Genomic DNA, 14,540 nt, shown 5'->3' with positions numbered 1-14,540 from the left:
TTATAAAAAATTATTAATTAAATTTAAATTTATTTATAAATTTAATTCAGATATGATTTAATTTCAAACTTGATATCTACTATTCACAACGAATTAATTAGTAAAATTGAGCTTGAGTACGATTGTCATCCAACATGACACGTCATGCATGAATATTCAACTTATAGAGTCTTAGATCATCAGACCATGAGTCATCAATGCATGAACCCAATTGATAAATTATAATAATATGTTAGTTAGGCGTTTTGCGTTATGCTAAAAAATACCTAAACGATGATAGTGTTTTTAAGAAAAAAAAATCTGGATTAATGTTATTGATAAGTTTAATAAGTTTAATTAATTTAATAATATAATTAAAAAAGCCAACAACGCTAAAAAAAAAAAACAAAATAAAAATAACGAATCAAAAAAATAAATGTTTGCTAATATTATAAAAGATACTCTTGAAATATTCTTAAAATGTCTCAATAATCTTATCTGATAACAAAACAAAAAATAAATGAGAACTCGAAAACTCACAAAGAGAAAAACAGAAATTTAAAGCTAAATTACCACCGAATCAAATGCTAAAGGACAAAGCAGGAAAAAATCAATATTAAAAAAACAAAAAAAAAACTCAACTCGAGTCAATATGTTAAATTTGATGCCTAATCATGAGACCAAGATAACCACATACAAAATAAATTGAATAAGAAAATGTAGGTCAACTCTCAGACAAACGAAATGATGAAATGTAAAACTAAAAAAAAAAATCAATTAAAAAGATATTAAAAAAACTCGAGTCAACCTAGGTTATGAGATCATGATAGCTCATCCATAGAAAAGAAAGCAGAAAAAGTCATGAAGTTTAAGGTCCAATAACTTAATTTTGAAGGTTAAAATTAAAAAAAAACAATTTGAAAAAAAAAACCGAAGTCAAATCAGATTAATTTTCAAAACTTATGATCAGGTCATGAGACCAAGATTACTCTATAAAAGACAAACATTTAAAAATCATGAAGCAAAATCCTCAATCATTCAAATATCGAGAGATGAAATTGAAAAAAAAATCAATCAAGAAAAAGATAAAAAAACAAAAAAAAATCTAGTATAAAAATTAAATGAAATAAAATAATAAGGGATGAAAATGAAAAATAAAATAGATCAAGAAAAGAATAAAAAAAATAACAATGAAAAAATAAGGATCAAACGCTAAGGGATGAAATTGAAAAACAAAATCAACTTCAAAAGGTATTAAAAGCAAAACAAATAGTAATTAAAATAATGATGACCGAATTTGATACAAATACAAATTGATAGGACACATTTAATTTTTGAAACGACATGTGTAAAATCCTAAGTTAGGAAAAAATGATAAAGGAAGGAAAAGAAAAATAGTATATGGAAGCCATACTGTTAATCTTTTGCCTGCACACATCCTATAATAGCTCAGTGCGCTACTCTCAGCATCACCACGGAAGCTAGTGTTTGGCCGTAGGGAGATGCTGCACTTGATTTGTCCTTGATCATTCTGACAATGATCAATTGACCTTTTAAAAAGACTATATTATTCTTAATAGTCAGTTCAATATTTTTTTATTGAATGAGCAAAATAGCTGTTATATTATTCCAACCCATAATGTAATGAGTTTATATGTATAATGAAAGATTGGGTATTCTTAGTTTTTTTTTTAATAACTTAAATATTATATATAATATTAAAATTAAATTATATCACATGTATTAGTATTAATAAGTTGGAAAGATCTTTTTAGTTAACAAAATAGTAAATATTTTCAATGTCAAACTTTGACTCAATAAGATTTTGACTAAATCATGAGTTTCACCAAATCAATGTCTTAATTAATTTAATTACAAATATTATTTGATGATAATCAAGCTATAAATAGTAGCATCATATAAGTTATACTTTGATCCTATTAACTAATATATCATATCATCTTTAATTTTGACGTGGACGATCAAAAAAGCAAATCTTATTTTAGTTTTGACCTGAATGATAAAAAAAAAAAAAACTTAATATGGATAGCTAAGATTTTAATTTAGAAGAGGATCTAATAATCAAAGGAAAAAAAAATCATGAGATAAAAGTTTATTATGCTTTCCAAATAACATAATTATAACCAGTAAGAAATCAAGATAACCCTTGTAAAAATAAATAAATCCTAGTTTCCATATAAAGATTTACCAAAAAAAAAAAAACAGAATTATAAATGCAAGAAGAAGGGAATTTATGCATTACATTCCATATCTCTAGCTTCATCTCTATCCTCTTGACAAACCCCACATTTCTCTATTTCTCATCAATCACCAAACTCTATAATTTTACAAGCATTTGTAAAGTTAGATGGAAGTTTAAGAATATGATTCATAGAGCTTTAGAATTCTATTTCTCTTTTCAGTAGCTTTTTTCTTTGGAAACTAGGTTTTTTTAAGTGAGTAATCTTGATTTCTCATTCATCATAATTATATTCTTTCAAAAGCATAATAAATTTTTATTCTCTTAATTTTTTTTCACCTTTTATTATTTGGATTCTCTTTAGTTGATTCCCAACTAAGAACTTGTTTCTTTTTGCATTTTAAAAATGTTTTTTAAAAAAATAAAAAAAAATTATTTTTTTTGTTATAAATTTTTTTTTTTTTTCAAATCGTTTTGACATGCTGATGTCAAAACTGATTTTAAAAAATAAAAAAAATATTATTTTAATATATTTTCAAATAAAAAACACTTTAAAAAACAACCACTATTATATTATTAAACACCTCATAAATGACTTCCAGCACATGTTATTCCAAAAATCTACTCTCGTCTTTCGCTTGCAACCTTGTCAGGGACTTTCCTGGTCGATCATTGGTTGCAAGTATATTTTTTATCATCTTTTATCCCTATGATTCAACAGGCTGGAAGCAAGCCTAGTCTGTTTCCCTTACAATGGCTGCCCAATTTCATCTCTCAAGGATCCCCTGGCCATTGTTGCCCCATAAGAACAGGGAACCACGATAGAATGACACATCGTAGCAACATAATCTCATTGTGAACAGCACGGTTTGAATTTTGTTTGCCTGCTAGTCTATTCTATCCCACAGACAAGTTAAACCAGTGACTCAGAAACTCGGAGCCTAACCTTGAGTTTTGTTTAGAGCACTAAGCCAAACTTGAGTGACCCGACAGGATGATCCATGACTCGGTTACCAAAACTAAACCTAACCGTGTCAAAAAAAAATGACCCAATGACCCTCACCCTAAACCAAGTCAGACAAGTATTGTCTATTATGTTTCATCCAAACTTTAGTTTAGCTATTTGCAATAATAGTCATCGGTTTTGATCCAGCTTCCAGAAAGGCCCCTAAATTAATATTATTTATATTTTAATCTAGAACAGACTTCAGTTTTTAGGCGGTCCTTGTTAATAATTAAACTCGTATAAAATGGTGTTTTTTCTTTTGTCTTTTTTCAGAAGAGACCTTTGAGTAATATATTAAATGAACTCTGGCACGATACAACTCTGTTACTGTATTCTTAATATTTTGTGTAGAGTCTAAGACAGAGGAAGGAGCTCTATTCAACTTCTAATTAAATCTTAATAGATAGTCCAAAAAGGAGTCGAAATGCAACTAACCGGAAACACTTCATAAATTAAAAAAAAAAAAAAAGGAGTTGATTTTGATATTCTACAAAAAGAAAGTCTCAGCCTTCCATTGTCCAGGTCCTAGCAAGCACTAGCTATCTAACAGCCAAGCAGAAATGTGTAACAAGTATCAATCAGTTAAGCTGGAGCTGAAAGCTTTGTTCTTTGACTTCAGCATATCCTTCTGGGTGTAGCATGCATCTTTGTGTGACATTTACAGCCTAAAACACCAGGTTCGCGGAAAACGGAATTTACCCTCGACTCAGGGAGTGAATAATCATATTGGCAGATAAATTACAAATCTAAAAACGATGAAAATACCTGAAAATGTCACAGGAAGCCACTGAAAACGTCAGCTGAATTTGCCAATTTCCATTTTCTTCTTGATTGCTCTTCGACCATGATAAATAAAGGAATCTACTATCCCTGCGATAGTGAAGATGCCTACAAAGGTAACACTATATTAATCATTCAAAAAAGAGAGAAAGAAAGAAAAGGAACTTAGGCAGGAATATGAGAAGATGTGGTGACATCGTAATATCATTCTTATAAAAGTCTCAACTATATATATTATACAAAAAAGCAAAAGAGAGTGTACTGCTAGGGATTGCTGGTTTTCAATGTCAAACTTCACTACTACCATATTGCAGGATAAACCAGTACTGACAAGCTTGTAGTATTTAAGGCTCGGGGCACAGTTTCTGACGTAGATATGCTACTTTGACTCGTACAGCAACCTACAACAGGCTTAGTTGAATTGGTATTTCGTATTTTAGTGTGTTGAAGAGTATTTGTCGACGTTGTTTTGATTGACATCCTTGCAAAAACTACACATCTTATTATTATTTCTCGAGAAACTAACAATGGTTTTTCCCAGGGGTGTTCAAAAAAATCAGCCCATCTATAATATTTGCATTATCTAACACGACCCGCGTCAAAGTCGGATAATGTGGATATTACAAATGATTGAGTTAAAAAACTTAAAAAATAGATATCACAGGTCGGGTGACGGGTCAGGATTTTTAAAACCCGGTCAACTCAACCTATATACCCTATACTCCTTGTCTTTATATTTGATAGATTGTGGGTTGAGCATTTATTTTTATTTTATTTAGAAATATTTCAGCTCCAAAGTTCTTGTTAGTGGACTTTCTATTAAATTTCTTGAACTTAACAAAACATAGCTTATCTCTTTGCAAAGTTCTTGTTAGTGGACTTTCTATTAAATTTCTTGAACTTAACAAAACATAGCTTATCTCTTTGCTAGAGGATAAGGTGAGGCAACTAAAATTTAATGGTGGTGCAAAGTACGAAAATTAAACCTATCATTGAGGGTGTCATGGCACCTACGGTCCATGTTGTACATCCACCTATAGAAGCGGATCCATGAAAATTAATAATATAAACTCAACCCGTGGATATCTGTAATATCCATAAAAAATTTACCCCAGCCCAATATCATGTCCAAAAAAAACTAAATGGGTCGGGTTACAATTTATAAAATATCAAAAGTTGAGTTAGATACAATTATGAATGCAAACGTCACCCAACTATATCCATGATTTTCCTAGTAGTTTGCAAGTAATTTTTCTATAGATTTGCAGAATTTTTCTTTTGGAGATGCTTGCAATTTTGTGACTTGAGAGCTTCTTCCACATTAGTTTTTGCATCTTGTTGATCCAAATCTTGAATTACAACTGTGATAGCTCTTCAATGTGGTGCTAGGGCAGCCATGTGAATGGATTAACAATGGGGAAAACCATATTTAATTTCGTGTTCTCTAAAATATTTCCAACCCAGAAACTAAATCTGTGATACAGAAAATAGCTGTGATGAGAGTTCTAAAATTCCTAACTTGTAATATTTTGAGTGTTTGAATTGTAAAAGAAACCATGGAAGTGCTACATATCAAGTTACCAGTGTTGGTTCAATTTGCAAATTGAGTGAAATGCATCACATAGCAGAGATGAGAATGCATTGGTAAACAAAAAACTATTGGCTTGAAGATCGGAAAGGAGAACAAACAGAGCTAAAGATAACAGAGTGAACAAAAAATATCCAGTCAACCACACTAGTTAGAAATGAGACTTAGTTAAGTGGATAAATTATGCTCACAAATGCACAAGAAGTTGAGATTTTATGTATAATAAATAGTGATTTCCTGTTATTTTCACTACGATACAACAAAATGATGTTTCCTAATTTAAGGCACTAAACATGATGTTCCTAATCTTAACTAACCAGGAGTTATCAATTTGGATCAAAGCCCTAAAGAGAAACCCAGAAGCATGGGAATCTCAGGGTCCACCAGCTAGAAACAGCCTTCTGTGGCAGCAGCCTAACTAATCTCTTCCATTCTTTATATAAATACAACTTAGCCAAAGTAAAGTTCTTTAAGGGTTTCTCTGGTGCTAAAGGTTACTTTGGCATTAGTTCTCTAGTAAGGCTAGTGAAGCAAAAGCAGCAACTTCAAAAGCCATTTCTCCACTTCATACCGGGACTAATTATTAGACAATGAAGGACCTCTAGGATTCATATTTTTTTCAGTTTTATGTAATTATCCAAGTCAGGTTCTCTACTTATTTTCATAATTCTATTTCATTTTTAGCAGCTATTCCAACTCTCCTAATTTTCCAGTCCTCTGTTGGAATTGTGCATCAGATTCCTAATCCTATGGAGAAATGTCTTTGTTTAAAACAGCAATCCTTTGACTAAAATAGCATTCCTTATCACAAGGTGTGGGATTTCCTTTTAAGGTGTATTTGAGAGGTGTTCTTTGAAGGTTTTATTTCCCTTGATGGAGACATTTTTTTCACGGATTTAATTTGTTGTAAGAACTTTCTTGGGTGTGATTGGACTTTGGGCTAATTAGTGAGAGAAATGGTTGAGAGATTGTCTTGAGAAAATCTATCAGTGATTCTAATTATTTTGATTACTGACGGTTTGTGCTGACAATTGCTAAACCACAGTAATTTTTTGGCTTGTTATTTATTTTTAGTGGGATTGCCACCTCCAAAGGCTAAGACCACTGTATAACTACTTAGGCATGTGGGTGCAAATTGTAAAACTAAAGCATTTGCCATGGAGAATGTTCCTACAATTTAAATAGACCTATACGAGTTTCAGTATGCTCCAGAGTTGTCAAAAAGGTCTAGTGAAAAGCATCACACTATCACAATACTGCAATGCATTTCAAAGCTACCAATTAACACCATAATAAACACTATAATGACGAATAACAAGAGCAAACTTTCAAGATGTTGGATAAACAGCAGGTGTGTGTATGTTCAGGAATAAAATTGTAACCTTTCTAGGGCAGGGGGTTGAGGAGAGCAAAAGACAGAGAAACTACCTCCAATTATTGCACAAATACTTGTCATGAAGTGTAAAAATGAAGTATGCTCCTCTTTAAATGTCACCTGCAAAACGCAAAGAGTGTGATACATGGCAAATGATTAGCAACACCAATTGGCTGTTTGTTTTCATATAGCACCATCTTGTGTATTGACAATCAAAAGATTCAAAACATGTAGATTGCTGGCTCTCTTTTTTTCAACAATATTTTTCTCCAAGCACTTCTATTATTTTTTTTATTTTTTTTCACCAGATGGACTCTAAAGAACTTTCCAAAATCCAACAATATTAGTTCCAAAATGTAGAGTCTCTAAAATTCCCTTTTGTAAATGGTAAAAATGTATGGAACATATAAGCAGTGGAAACTCAAACAAAATTAGTTTAAATAACAACAGTCAACAGAATGGAAGCTTTACATTAGTAACAGCTTCGGCACCAACATAATAATGAAAGACTCTAGATGGATGCTCAACAAGATTATTGTATATGCAAGAAGGAACACACCTTAATTGGAGAAAAGTCATAGATGAAGTAAACTCCAGGAAGAGAATCAAGGCGCATCAATTCTGATTTCGTGAAATGCTCTGTAACAGAGTACTGACAAAACATCCATGCTACTTCAGGGCATGATGACATGAATAAATCATCATAATCTTTATATTTTTTTGTAATACCTGATTTGAATGCACAGTGCGGCCTCGAATATCAGTGTATATTGTAGGAACCACCTGCAAAGTTAAAACTGATTCTATTGGAACATTGCCAGCTATATGTAAGATAATGATGAGAACATGACATGGGCCACACACAGGGTGTTCACATAATCCAAATTTCAAAACCGTTAAGTATATAGTATACATGCATCCAGTAATCTTCCATAAACACTCAGAATTCATTTCTCTCATATGCTAGCAGCCTATGAACAAAAGACAGAAATACGTTAGAAATCCTCACAGTTAATGGGTACGATGTTTGGAAAAACAGAATCAACTACAAAAGGTGGAAGACAACTGAAAAATGCCCATGCAGTAATTTTACTTTGTTGGATTTAAGCCAAAATTCCATAGGCATGCACAAGTTAGGATGGATTTCTAAATCAAAAATATTAATTGTTTAACTTTGGAGAACAAGATTCAGTATCAATGTGCAGAGTCAGAATAATGCCTTGGCATTGAAAATACAAACCTTAATGAAAAACTGTTGCACACCATTTTGTGTTCCATGCATCAACTGTATCCTGGCAAGGCAATAAATTAGAACTATTAAGATAAAAAGGTTAAAATATGTGGGAGTGAGGGAGGGGTAGGAAGATGGCAATAAATTAGAACTATTAAGATAAAAAGGTAAAAAACATGTGGGGGTGAGAAGATGAAATAAACAAACAGGAAACATCCAAAATAGAAAGGAATCTTAACTTGACAAAAGATAAACCACAAGAATCTCAAATGACAATAGATAAATCACAAGTATCTATTTTGAATATATGTGTGCCTGTCAATTACTCAAACACAGACCATTTCAATTAATACGACAAATAAGCCCTTAAGAACAATCTGAGCACTTACATAAGTGCATGTAGCTATGCAAGAAATGAAAGAGAAAATTACCCATCAAGGGGATTTACCACGCCTGGAAAGTAGTCACCAAAAGCCAGTCTATTGATCCTGTGACTTATCTGTATAATGCTCCAAGATGTTTAGAACAACATCATCATATTAAGATTCCATAAAAAGAAAAAAGTATAGGAGAAAAGTTACAAGACTGACATTAACATATTGGAATTTCATACAACATAGGAAAAAAAAGGACATGACAAAATTCTGAAAAGAAATTTTTAAATCATAACTGAATTACTTAAGGTACCAAAGACGTGTCTTACATTATAACTCTCCTTTTGCATATCCAGTAAATCCAGTAGTTGAAAATTTGATTGATGGAAGCTTTTCCCAGGAACAAAATGAAAATTCCCAGCAACTCTATTTACTTCCAGGGATCCATTAATATTACATCCTTCACCTTCTTCGTCTTTTATCATTTGGACAAAGCCTTCACGTATGCACTGAAAGCAAATGGTACTGATGAAAATTCAGAATATAAAACTCAAAATAAAAATTTCTCAGGCTAAGCAGCTAGACAATCATTATAAGTAGAAATTGAAAACTAGAACATGGATATGGCTATTGCTTTTAACTAATAGATTGATCCATTCACGGTAATAATCAACCCACCCACCCCCACCAACAAAAAAAAAGAACAAACCATGGCTACCCTATTGATAAAAGGGGATACTGGTGTGGGCCCACCAATAGATATAGGACCACATATTTTTGAAAGAAATGTAGACTTTAATTTTGTTATTTTAGTTTTGTTATGATTTCCTATTTTATTTGCTTGGGTGTCTATGAATAAGCACGTCATGAAGCATTCAGTTTTAACGTTGAATATTGATATCAGAATAAAACTGAGTTTTCTTCCAGTGAAACGGTTCTGTGTTTTGTGATCTTGTTGGTGATTCTACACCACATACACTGGTACCTCACTAGTTTGAGGTTTTTCCTCTTCAGTGCCAAGTCTTTGCTTTCCTTCCTGTCCACCATGCATTAGCAATTATAGTCTTGGCAGTGGATTTGATCCATAATTTATCATGTGGGGAATTGTTAATTTTAATGCACAAGCTTTATTCACCTGTCTAATTATTAATCATTGAATTTTGACTTGTCAAAAAAAAAAGCCCCAAATAGGCCCCATTAGCCAAGCTGCCTCAATTAACATGAAAGGCAAATGATGAAAGCATCTTCCATCTAAGCCTATAGTAGTCCAAAGGCAACCAGTTATGAGCCCGCAGAAAACAATTTTGGAAGGAATATCAAGAGGCACACCTACTGCGTGGATGCTTCCATGCATGATGTGGCAACTTATTCAACTGAACTAGATTAGATCACAGTTGACAAAACAGCAGAGTATGCAAGGCTTAACAAGGAATGGTAACTCGCTATATTGACAGTGAAAAACTTTAATGAATAAGATGCGCCTTTTCAGTATGTACAATATTTGCCTATTAACTGCAAGAGGTGGAATGTCTCCACAGAGGAATTTGGTTAGACATTGGTGGTTCACCCACACATAAAGACTCAGCAGAAGCATCAATATGGGAAATTAGTTTTTGGCTACTGTGTGGCAACAATCATACAAGCGCATCAAGGAATATGTATAAGCAAATCCCCAAAGGCTAAACTAGCAAGACAGATATAAAAGCGAATTATAAAAATAATTCTAACTACAGATTTATCTGCACAAAGAAATTTTTCCAGCAAGTTTCCTCAGGGCATGATAGAGAAGTAAGCGCGACTTCTAGCACTGTTATATCATTCCCTTTATTCATCTGAATTTTTAATCATACTAGCAATCAGCATAAGCTCACAAACCAAAAGTACTAGCTAAAGTTGTTTCAGTAATTATTGGAATTATGAAAGAGTTTTGCTAACAAGACCTGTCCACCTGACTCCACTCACACGATCACATGAAATCAACTTTTCTATAAGGTATACGATAGCCACCATTTAAGACGTTAGGACTCTTTATTCAAGTGATGTGATGCACTTTCTACTGCTAGATGAGCACAAATCTAGTATCACACCAGAAAAGACACAAGGAAAAAGTCCCATCATAAAGGTAACTAGAAATCCTCCTTGAGATGATGTTCTAATAAGGGATACATCAGCACCCAGCACCCACAATAATAAACTCCTTTTCAATTGCTAAGAAATAGAATATAATACATGTGAAAATTCTCTAAAGTAAAATCTAGAGAACTTACTTGGTCAATCAAATCCATATTTGTCAAAGCCCACCCTTTTTTCCTGTATGCTTCACGAACTTCGTCGCAGGAGTTGCAACAATGATCATCTGACTGCAGAGTAGAGATTGATTAATAATCTACAGAAAAATAAAATTAAGAGCAAACCTTCAAAATGTAGCTAGTTGTGGAAGTGGGAAGGGAAGGCTTATTTAGTTGCTACTTCATATTGCAGTATGCTCTGAAGCACTTGCTTAGGTTGCTTAATAAAATTTTAAGAAAAAGAAGTTTCCTACAACCCTTGGCTGTAGGAATTCCTGCTTCCCATAATATGTGGCAATTCTTAGGTTACATATTGGGTCAGTAAAAATCTATTGCCACTATACACCTTTGCTCCTCATTAACTTATCATTTTTGTTATACAGCAATGATTTTGATTCCCCATATGTGGCAGTATGAATTCCTACAGCCAAGGATTGTAGGAAACTTTTGTTCAGATTTTTCCTGTAATGTTAAGATGCCACAAGCCATTTAAATCCATACGCGGACATGAATTCAACCCTTTTTATTAATTAAGAGAAGCATCGTCCCATTTAATTTCTGTAGTGGAATAAAAAATCAGTTTTTAATTAACATCTGTAAATGAGAAAAAAAAATAGCTGTCCATGTTTTCTTTGTTCTTCTCTAAACAATGTGCCATAACCATCATTAGCACAAGATCCTTGCTCAACTAGACCAAAAACCTAATGCACCACATAAATTATGGCCCAATTCCAACGAGTAAACCAAATAGAGCCTAATTCAGCTAACCAATAAAGTAAAATGCAAACCCAACCTAACCCAATGATCAACAAGGCAAACCCAACCAGAGCTAGCAAGCAAAGTAGCCCTGCCAAAACCTTTCAACTGCTTCCCTTTTATTCCATCAGCAACACCTTTCACTAAGCATACCACCCAAGCAACAGTGGTCAGCTCCTCCTCCTTTATAATTTATTCTACTTGATTTCCCTGTCTTTCATTTCACAATCACTAGCAAATGCTGACAATCGCTTGCTGAATTTGATCCTTAGGTCTAGATTGAAAAATTTTCAAGTCTGGGAAGTGAGTGCATTCTCAACAACTGCTTTATGGAGATTGGATTGACAGCTTTGGTGATAAAGATTGCAATATTTGAAAAACACCCTGCTATGTAACTCCCATGAATCAGCAAGAGTGATTGCAAATTTAACTAAGAAAATTACAGCCAACCTTCTGGCTCTAGTTTAGATCAGAAAGTCAATATTTATAACCAAGGAAATCCTTAACCTTTTTCATTTTCCTCATTACTCTACTCTATCTTCATTACTAACTATGTTTCCTAACAACACTAATAACCTTTTCAGAGTACCAAATCATGTAACAATGAGCTCTAGATGACTGGTTTCCTATATTGTCAAAAAATCAACCTGGAAACTCTTTTGTTTCGTATTCATACATTTCTACAGACACCTAGGCTATAAAGATTTTCCATGTGACATTACAAATTAAGGAGTAGAATACATCGACATACCATTTCAGCACCAAAACATGAACCGCAATATTCCTCATTGTGTTCAAGCCTGCCACCGTGCTTCTGTAAAGGCTTGTCAATCTGCATGAAAGGAACAAAATTAAAAGGCAGACAGCCAATGTAAAAGCAAAGAGCAAGATAGAAATATGTCGGAACAATGGATGAAAAGGGAAAGAAACTTGAGGGTAAAAAAAACACGACACATTTAAAAGGAAAAAAAAAAAAAGCCTAAAACGGCACAAGAATCTACAGTGTTCTAAATCCAAATTCATCTTTTATAAGTATATCAACTTTATGAGTTAGACTCGGAACCTTCGTTCACGATTTCAAGTTAAAAACAAGCAATGCACAGAAATCACTTTATTTCTTTTAGCATAAAATGCTTCAATTCTTCTTCTTGGTTACTGACCTTTGGGGCACCAATCCCATCCTGGCGGACTTCAATTACATCGCCATGAGCGTTAATTCTTTTCTTAGTTATATCATGCCTCTGCAATTGCAATTAGAACCAAATCAATCAATGGGAAATTAAATTAAATTAAAAACAACAACCACCATAAACCCAATTTCAATTTATTTATTTATTCTAGGGTACATACAATATCATGATGCTGCTCTCCACTGATATCAATGGCGTCAACACTCAGTAACGAACATCGAATGGCAGGAAAAGTGATATCAAACTGCACATAAATATAATCATGACAATATTAGTAACTCTAACTATATCTTTTCTCCGTAAAAAAATTAAAAAAAAATAAAAGATGAAAGGGGTACATTGATGCGTAGGGTTTGTCCCCTTGTAGTGTCCACTAAAAGCTTTGTCTCAGTAACCGCGTGGAGATACAAGCCTTTCAAAATAAAAAATAAAAAAATGACCACGATAAGATAATTAAGAGATATAAAAAGAAAGAAAAGAATAGGAAAGGTTACGTACTGAATTCAGAGAAGAAGAGGAAAAGCATGATAATAGAAGAGATCAGAGTGATAAGGCCACCGGAGAGAGTACGGCTGTAGAAATCCTCATTTATTTTTGGATACGCATCCAAGTTCCTCAGTTTCTGATAAATACCCTCCATTTTCTTTCCCTTCGTTTCTCTGCCTGGAGCTGGTTTTATGACGAGAAGAAGAAGAGTGCCGGCCGGTGAACAGAAGAAGATACGAGTCCTCCCGAGTCTGTCTCCTACCAAAGAAAGAAAAAAGAGACATGACACAGACTTGTATCTGCTTCGCGTTTAGGTCAATGGGGTCCACTCTCCGTGTTTTGTTTTTTTAATCTTTTTTTTTCAACTCATGAATCAACCAACCGAAAATAACCACGCGATGTTAGCTATGCTAATTATTGGTGCCAGCTTTATGCTGTCTATCTATATTATTTTTTTACTAAAATATTTTGATGTGCAAATATATTTTAGTCTTCATCAATTAAATAAATTAATTTTATTTGAATTATATTAAAAAAATGATAATAAACAGAAAAACATAGATATAAAAAAACCAACTAATGAGGACAAAAAAAATTACACTATTAACATGAATGAATAAATAAAATTAAAAAAATAAAATTTTTATAAAAACGTTAAGAAAAAAAAATAAAAATAAAGATCAAATTGAAAACATCAATACATGATTAAATAAACTTAAACATATTAAATTTTTCAATGTAGTTTTTTATATAAAAAATTATAAAAGTAAATTGAAAAACTTATACTTGCTTCCAATTAAATAAACCACTAACCATTATGTAAGTAAATGAAAAAAAATAATCAATGATAAATAAAAATATAATTGGAAAAATTAAGATATCAATACAGAAAAAGATATTTAATATCGCAATATGAGTCATTTACTTGATTATATTTAATGAATTTATTTGTGAAAATCAATTTGTAATAAAAATTGATACACATAAAATTTATTGGACAAAATAAAAGTAAAAAAAAAATATTATACAAGGTTGCACATATTAAAAATATTATATAAAAATATTTAATCTATATAAAATATACAAAAAAAATTACAGATGAATTATACTAACCTCTGAAAAAACTAAACAAGCCTAATATAATTAAAAAAATAATTATTATTCAAGAAAGGCTAAAATATAAAACAATCATAGAGAAAGAGTATTAATTAAAATTATAAAAATTATTGGAAAAAATACATGTAAAAAAGCCATTAATACAAAAAACAATTAAAAAAAAAAAGAAAT

The 14,540-nt window shown here is 32.2% G+C and overlaps 1 protein-coding gene across 2 annotated transcripts; it reads right to left on the bottom strand.

Annotated features, from left to right (window-relative positions):
* Positions 1 to 3,558: 3,558 nt before the first annotated feature.
* On the bottom strand, positions 3,559 to 13,535 carry LOC7473021 (uncharacterized). Of its 2 annotated transcripts, none has more exons than XM_024593461.2 (14): positions 13,266 to 13,535; positions 13,106 to 13,179; positions 12,928 to 13,011; positions 12,738 to 12,818; positions 12,329 to 12,409; positions 10,801 to 10,893; positions 8,863 to 9,042; positions 8,591 to 8,658; positions 8,169 to 8,220; positions 7,658 to 7,711; positions 7,488 to 7,580; positions 6,936 to 7,048; positions 3,951 to 4,073; positions 3,559 to 3,850 (listed from the first exon to the last, which is right to left on the bottom strand). In XM_024593461.2, exons 1-14 carry the CDS (start codon positions 13,405 to 13,407, stop codon positions 3,844 to 3,846), a joined length of 1,245 nt encoding a protein of 414 aa, XP_024449229.2. In that variant the 5' UTR covers positions 13,408 to 13,535; the 3' UTR covers positions 3,559 to 3,843. The 2 variants fall into 2 exon arrangements, with proteins under 2 accessions (XP_024449229.2, XP_024449232.2); XM_024593464.2 differs by having other exon boundaries at positions 6,982 to 7,048; positions 13,266 to 13,533.
* Between the last annotated feature and the right edge of the window lie 1,005 nt (positions 13,536 to 14,540).

Source organism: Populus trichocarpa, chromosome 1, assembly GCF_000002775.5.
Source record: "Populus trichocarpa isolate Nisqually-1 chromosome 1, P.trichocarpa_v4.1, whole genome shotgun sequence".
Taxonomy (NCBI): Eukaryota; Viridiplantae; Streptophyta; class Magnoliopsida; order Malpighiales; family Salicaceae; genus Populus; species Populus trichocarpa.
Note: the sequence above shows the minus strand (reverse complement) of the source record. Positions and strands in the feature narration are given on the sequence as shown.